Here is a 7537-nt window from a genome sequence, read left to right on the forward strand (position 1 = left end):
GCAAAACCCCACCAGTGCAGTTTGCCCAGCATGAAGCATCTGACCTGAAGGGGTCCATGGTGTCCCAAAGGAAAGCTCTGCCAACTTCCCCTGGTTTGCTAAATTTCAACTATGGAGACACAGCCCTAGAGATTAATCTAGCAAGCTGGAGTCCAACTAACAAAGTCTGCCTGACTTGAACCTCATGAAACACAGTTAAATGGGTAGCTCTAAATTTGCCTCCTATGGATGCTTTGTGTTTTATTTGTACTGTTGATCAACTCAGGCAATGAGTAATTTCTAATTAGTTGTTGAGGAATACGTAAGCTAGGCTTTATATATTTTTTCTTTCCTACAGAGACATACATGTTTATGCAACTTAGTATCCATCTTCAGAATCTAGTCAACATGATGGTTGAGTTCGTAACAGCACAAACTTTGAGTACCTTTCAAGACTCATTTTACTGTCCACAAGTGGTGTACAAAAATGAACAGCTGTAATGACAAAAATACATTGGATTTTGAAATTACTCATAACAGAGACTTGAGTCCTTTTACAAAAAAAAAGTCCATGAGGTCTTTGCTATTAACTTCAATGAGAGTAGAATGAGGTCACGTATTAGTGGTAAAAAGGTATCTTTCTACCATAATGATTTCTTAAGAAGGATGCTTGGATAAAAAAATAAAATAAAATAAAACATTCTCCTTCCTCATTTGTCTTTCCTATTATAATGATGGTGATCATTCTTAATACTATTCTATCAGTGGCTAAAGGCCAGGGCTTCATTGCAGAGCACATTGTACATACCAAAACCAAAAGGACAATCCCATCCTTAACAAGCTGATAGTCAAAGCCGAGATGTTGTTTTCTTCCACACCAATTCTCATGCATGTGAAAAGCATCCAAATGAAGAGCATCCAAAAAACTACATTATCCTTCTTCAGATCCCTGATTAAAATACTCTTTTGCAGTGATGTCTAACATCCTGTGAGTCTAGACAATAGTCACCCAGGTCATATGCTCAAGCTCCCAGCCCAATGCTGACCAACATTATTTCATTGTTTCCTTATATTCTTTCTTCTTTCCATTTCAATGCTAGCTCCAGTCTGAGTGGATTCATGACACGGTAACATGACGGGATTTGTAAAGATCAGTGTGGTGGCAACAGTCAAAACACAAATAATAAGATGAGACAGTTTTTCTCTGTGTGGATGAGAAAAGAAAAGCTCGGCTCTTGATGAAGTTACAGGAAAGGAAGCAGGACAATTAATACACAGCCTGTACGTGCAGAGCAGAAGCTCAGTGAAAGATACACTATGCTCCAAGCCTTAGTGAAAGGAAAGGTGACAATTGTAACTACAGTGCTTGAAAAAAGCAAGAATGCAGGACCTGACGTTGAAGCAGGAGAGCAGAAGATGAAGCAACCTAGAGAGGAACCAGCTGAACTGAGAGATGAAGGACCTGCTAAAGCCAAAGGAGAACAAGATGTGAAGATGAGTGCGGATGATCGGATGGAGACGTGAATGAGTTGTAATTCTAAGCTCTTGCAGGAACAGGACAGCAAAGGCATGAATGAAGACAGTCCATGCTTAGTTTCAAACTCAGTCCCTGGAAGGATGCGGAGGGTGTGCAGGACAGAGGCTGCCAACTCAACTCCACAGCCCTACCAGAGTCCTGAAATGATGTGAAAGACCACCACACCAGGGAAAATCTTGCTGATCATCAATAACATCCCTATTTAGCAATTACACTGATAAGCTGGAATCCTTGAGCCCAAAGAGAATCCCACTGAATGCAAATGGAGGAAAACAATGGAGGGTCAGGAAACAGTGCCAATAGACTTCATTGCAAAATTATAGCACTGAACCTAACGTCACTCCTACCAGGCCAGAAACGCTCAACATCCCAAGAGACAGAGTCACGCTTCTGCTCACAGCATGAACCAACGTCAGAACTGAGAAGATGAACACAGAAATCCTGCCCCATCCTTCCATACTCAAACCGCTATATCACATTTGGTCTCTTGTGCCTATGCCAAGCAGCCAGGTTCCCGAGGCTTTGGTAGAAATATTGATAATCTCTTCAGCTGCAATCACAAGTGCAGGACGCAGTCAGTTAACATGCCAGGGGCCCACCAGAGCCAAGTTTCCCGCAATACTTTAGCTGACAGTGCAGGTGTGCAGCTGTGCACTATCGCAGCTGTGTAACTGCCAGGGAATTCACTACAGTTGCAAGAGAATCAGCTCATCTTTGCCAAAGAAACCGGCCTTAAAATGCTCTAGTGCTCCAGTGGCCCCAGTTACATAAAATGACCAAAGTCCTCAGTTCCTAATAGAGAGCAATTCTTTTTTGCCCCCTGCTAAGTCCCAAACCGCTTATAACCACTGTAGGGCAATGTGTAATTTGCATGTTTTAACTCTGTGATTTCTCTATTCTTGTACTACACAGAAATATCCTCCCTCCTGGAAGAGCCAGGAAGATAACTAACCAACTATTATGCTGGTTGGTATTTTGACTTGAGTTTGCTTCCTTTTCACAGAAAAAAAGGAAGAAGAGTATGTTGATTTGCCAGACTGTGGTTTCTTTCCTTTATGAGACCAACTTATATGCTAGGCAGTAAAAATATGATCACATTTATTCCCTTTTCAAGATTAATTTCATTGTAACAGCACACCTATGGCTTGATTTTTACATTACAATGCATCATTTCCCCAAATTTTCACAAATTAATATGCTTTGAAGCTAAACCATGCTTCTGTTTCCATCTTACACCTCTTGCCTTTCCTTCTCTATGAACCTTATTCACAAGGGGCAAGGCCTGGCTTCACAGAATGAGGCCTGGCAAACACGGAGGCAGGAAACGCAAAAAAGAATGAGTCTGTCAGAGTCATTTTCTTCTAGGTTTTACTGCTGAATGTTTATTTCAGATTTTGAAGGAAGTACAGTGGCTCCATTCCATTTCCTTGCATGCATAAACTACTGGGTGCATAGCCCCACAAATTCACTTTTTAACTCCACTGCACAGAGGAAATAAAAGTGTTTTATTATTGATTTTTTTTAATCCAGCCCTCACTTTCTTTGCTTATTTATGCTATCCTTTCGCCATATTGAATTTTAGAATTAGACCCTTTTGCTATCAAAAAGCAAATTTTCTTGTTGTTTTAATTTCGTTTGCCCTACTGCATACACATTTGCTTCTGTAATGTGGGTTTATCTACTTAGTTTTAATAAGCATTTATATAATGCACAGGTAGGTGAGGCTCCCTGTGCAGATAATGCAACTCCCTTTTGCAGCCGTACCACAAAACTACTTCCCTTCAGACTCTGCAAAAAAAACCCACCTCAGTATCCTGAAATAGTACAATTGATAAAGCCTGTCTGCTTTTTCACTTTTACAAACACATTTTTTTGCTTTTCAGGAGAGAAGGGAGGAGTTTCCTTGAAATCTTTTTAACGTTCACAGCTATCTGGCTTATTCCAAGTGCAGTGCTGCTATGTCGGTTTCACTGCTTTCCTAATTTTGACAGTGGTACTTTTAAATGCCAAATAGGAAATATTAAAGCACTAAACTGAATGATCTTCTGATGAGTTTACTATTAAGCTATAACAGATGGAGCTGTCTTAAGCTCTAAGCATCAGGAATGAAGCCCAACTTTAAATACAAATTAGTTATTGAGAATATTTATAGATGGTAAACTCCTTGGGCACATGGAGCAGCCCTGTGAAACTACAGCACAGATTAATTGCTAGCTTTTCAATTGACAGGGACTCTAAACATGTAGATACATTGTCTTGTCTTTTCAAGAGAACTTTCAGTAAAATATACTTGATGTAACTTCTTAAATTCATTCCAATGTATTTCACAAAATTGCAAAGCACCTAGTTTCCACTGTTGAGTGGCACTGCTGTCTGACAGTAGGATGGCATATGGAAATTAGCTGAGGAGGGATGGATGTGAAAGTCATCACTAAGCATTTCATAAGTGCTTTCATCAATTAAACTGTAAACATTAAGTTAGTTTTAACATAGTACCAGATTACCTGATTATGCTAGCTTTGGATGTATTAGGTGTTCCGTTATACACCAAAAAGTGAGAAATTGCACTGCTTAATTTGAGAATAACTACCTGCTATTCTTCCAAAGTGTGAGATGAAAAATGCCACCTCTGAAAATAACTGGAAGGCACAGTCTGAAGGAGGAAAGGGAAAAAAGGGGGGGGGGGGACATAAAAAAGAGAAACTGTGAAGGTCACAGTGAAACAAAACATTTCCTCCTGAATGTATTTTCATTGAAATGTAATATTGAAAAACTGTGCAGAGTCATGTACTTTTGAACACAATATTGTATCAAATTAAAATTTGTTATAACCATCATGTACATTAGGTTAGTGATAACAAAAATGTAACTTAATATCAGGCATAATGAAACAGCAAGCAACGTGAATTTCCAGTCATGTTAAAACTGAGCTGTGACAACACACCAAAACCAAGCAGCTCAGGTTTTGTGATTGTTCTTGAGTAAATATCTGACTATATCAAACAGCAAATCTTGAAGGAAGTCTCTGTGATGAGGTAATTTTATTGCTCATTCATAGTGCCTTGCATTTGCTGTACTTAAAATAGACACTCGTACCAATGGCCTTTTTATTACCCGAAGAAAAAAAAAAAATCACATATACACCAGTCCTTTTTCTTTCTGCTAGCAAAGGGAAGTAATTCAATCCAATGTGGGCTGAAACCTGAGTAGGTCACTGTACACCATGATAAAATTCCCTAATCCCTGAGCCAAATTTCCCTGAGGGGGCCCTCCTACTTCTCCTTCACTTTCCAAGCTGACTTTTCCATTCCCTCTCTCGTCTTTTCCTCCCCTTCATCTCTTTCATTTCCCCTACCTTAAAGCCTTGATATCTGATCTGCTGCTGATACTCGGGTTACAGTTTTTACAGCTTAGGCTGTCTATTGCTGTATACATTCCTTTCTTTCTGCTCTGCCGTGATTACTTACCAGAGCTTATTTTACACTGGTCCAGATGAAAGCAGTTCAGATGAAGGGAAACTGCCAGGCTGTTTGAACATTACAGATATGGACYTACACAAGGGCACATTGTGTTCTCTATATCATTTTGTTGCAAACATTTTATACAATGTAACCAATTTGTAAAAATTCTTGTATTCCTCAGGTTTATATGAAGAACAACTAGAATCTTAATTGATTAGTAAATAAAAAGAGTGAATGATCGTCACAGGTTTTTAACTTTCTCAACAAGCCAAAAATTCAAACTTTTTTTTTTCTTTCCTCCATGGATTCTAGCAGTCAACTGTCCTACTAAAAATGCAGTCTCCCAGCATAGCATATTAGCATAGATTACATTGTAAGGTGGCCTGTGTTTTGTGAAAGGTTCTGCCACCAGTTATCTCCTCTCAGCCAGAAAACATATCAGTTCAAAATGCCATTTCTATCTGCCCATAGCCTTTAATAATTAAGTCAGCTGAAGTCTTGAGGTTTGTAACATTAAGCAGCTACAAATGATTAAAAAAGAGAAACTCTACGTGAAAGTTAATGCCAGTGCTTAATAGCAAAGCATTAGTTTAAAATTGTGTAATTTTTCTCCTTCACACAATGTTGTTTTTGTTTCTTCCTCACCCTTTCAGACAAACATCTGTTATACTGTAGAAGAACAACTATCTCCCAAACCGCTGAGTGTGCCTGCAGCCAAAGTAAACAAAACAAACCCAGAGGATCCAGCACAGTCAGCCTTTATATCCAGCCAGGATAACATTTCACATGTTTTGATTAAAATTAGCTAATTTGTAATTCTAGAACCTATGAAACTTAAAAGCTGCAATCCATACAGATCACATTAAGCAATGTTCTAAGGGGCCAGTGCCCTATACTACAGATCTTTGCAGTCCTCAAAACTATGTGAGGTTACAATGAGAAATTATGGTTATTATCTGGTGCCTGTACAGAACCCTGTCCAAAAAGAGAATGTGTCATATATCTCACAAAGAATAATGAATGCTCTTTGGGACCTGAAACTAGTATATTTTGTTTCTGAAGAGGTGCACTGATATGCAAGGCAGCAGTACATTATTTTGCTCATTCTGCTAATACTACCCTTGCCCACATTTCCTGTTCTGATGTACGCTGAACTGTTTTCACACTCATTACCCAGGCAGCACGAGCAAACGCCTGCCTTAAGCAGCAAAGGACACCTATATGGAATTAGCGATGTGTAGAAACAGGGAAGGGGGAGGAGACTGTGCATTCCTGTTTAATTTTACAAGGGGAGATCAATGCTCCCAAAAGCAAAGATACTTTCAAAATACATAATGCATATTTACATACTTGCCTGTATACTATGTGAACGTGTGACGTTTTCCAGGCAGTCCTCCACTTACAAGTAGTTTTTTAATAAATTACATTTAAAGTAAACGGCAGCAGCTTTATCATATAAGCTATACTGGTTTAATTATTTCATATGCGCATTAAACAACAACAACAAGTTAAGCTGAAGTCTTACAGTCGGCTGCTCCCAACTTTTGGGAATTAGAGATGTAACATAAACAGACGTGGAACGGACATGCAAAACAGGCGCAAAAAATAGGACCAGTCAAGCCTGGAGCAGCGACCTAACGCTAAAAGAAGTCCTGAAATACGTTTTTGTGCAATCGCAACCATCCTAACATCTGGAGCGGCCGCCTCGGGCGCTACCTCCGGAGCACAGCTGGACGGGCACCGCTTCCTTTCAGACAGGACAGCCCTCCAACCGATAAATACACTTCTATCAAAAGCAGCCCTCGGACAGCTACCTTTCAACAACACCTCTGCTGGTTTGATTAACTGTGAAGTGAAGCATGTAAACCAGAGGAGGAGGCGAGAAGGAAAAGGAGAGAAAAGGAGTTTCTGTGCTTAAGTACAAGAATGATGCGCGGCTCAGACCATAACATTTCACTTTGACAATTTAATTACACAGTTGCAGCTCGCTACTGAAAAAGGAGAAAAATAGTGTTTAAAAGAGGTCCCTTTCTTTCCTAACTTTAGGGCTTCCAAGCTACCTGAGGGGATTGCTATAGAAAAAAATGCTCATCACTGGCAGCCAGGGAGCTTAAAAACCCAGTGAGGGAGAGTTTTTTAAAAAATAAATAAATCAAAGCTGGTCAATGAACAGGATTTGCAGCCTGTGAATTCGTCTCTGTTTTCAGCCCAGGAGGCGGAGTTGAGACACATTCAGTGCATCCTACAAAAAAAAAAAAATGACAAGAGATCCTTTCTTATTTCATTTCCATGCATGGTGGAGGGGGGGCGGGAGAGACCCCCCGCTCCCGTCCCCATCACAGGCACCTACCTTCATCTCCTCATTGATCTCCCGTTTCACGGGGTGAGCCGGCTTCCTGCTCCTTTTATTTTCGGGAGGTCTCCCTTCTTTCTCCATTTCTGCCATTTTTTGCGCCTAGTTGGTGGAGATGAAATGGCTGCTGGTGTTCTGGGGGGGCCGGCGAGGGGAGCAGTGGGGAGGGGGTGGCTCTCAGTGGTGGCAGGCGGCGCCGCGGAGGGC

At 40.4% G+C, this 7537-nt stretch overlaps 1 protein-coding gene across 1 annotated transcript in view; it reads right to left on the reverse strand.

Annotated features, from left to right (window-relative positions):
* Positions 1 to 7423, reverse strand: part of SOBP (sine oculis binding protein homolog) — a 102708-nt gene extending 95285 nt beyond the window's left edge. Inside the window, exon 1 of the mRNA XM_026089484.1 lies at positions 7328 to 7423. Coding sequence (XP_025945269.1) covers positions 7328 to 7423 — 96 coding nt within the window. The remainder of the gene's footprint in view (positions 1 to 7327) is intronic.
* Between the last annotated feature and the right edge of the window lie 114 nt (positions 7424 to 7537).

Source organism: Apteryx rowi, unplaced genomic scaffold, assembly GCF_003343035.1.
Source record: "Apteryx rowi isolate R43461 unplaced genomic scaffold, aptRow1 scaffold_819, whole genome shotgun sequence".
In the NCBI taxonomy this organism is placed as follows: domain Eukaryota; kingdom Metazoa; phylum Chordata; class Aves; order Apterygiformes; family Apterygidae; genus Apteryx; species Apteryx rowi.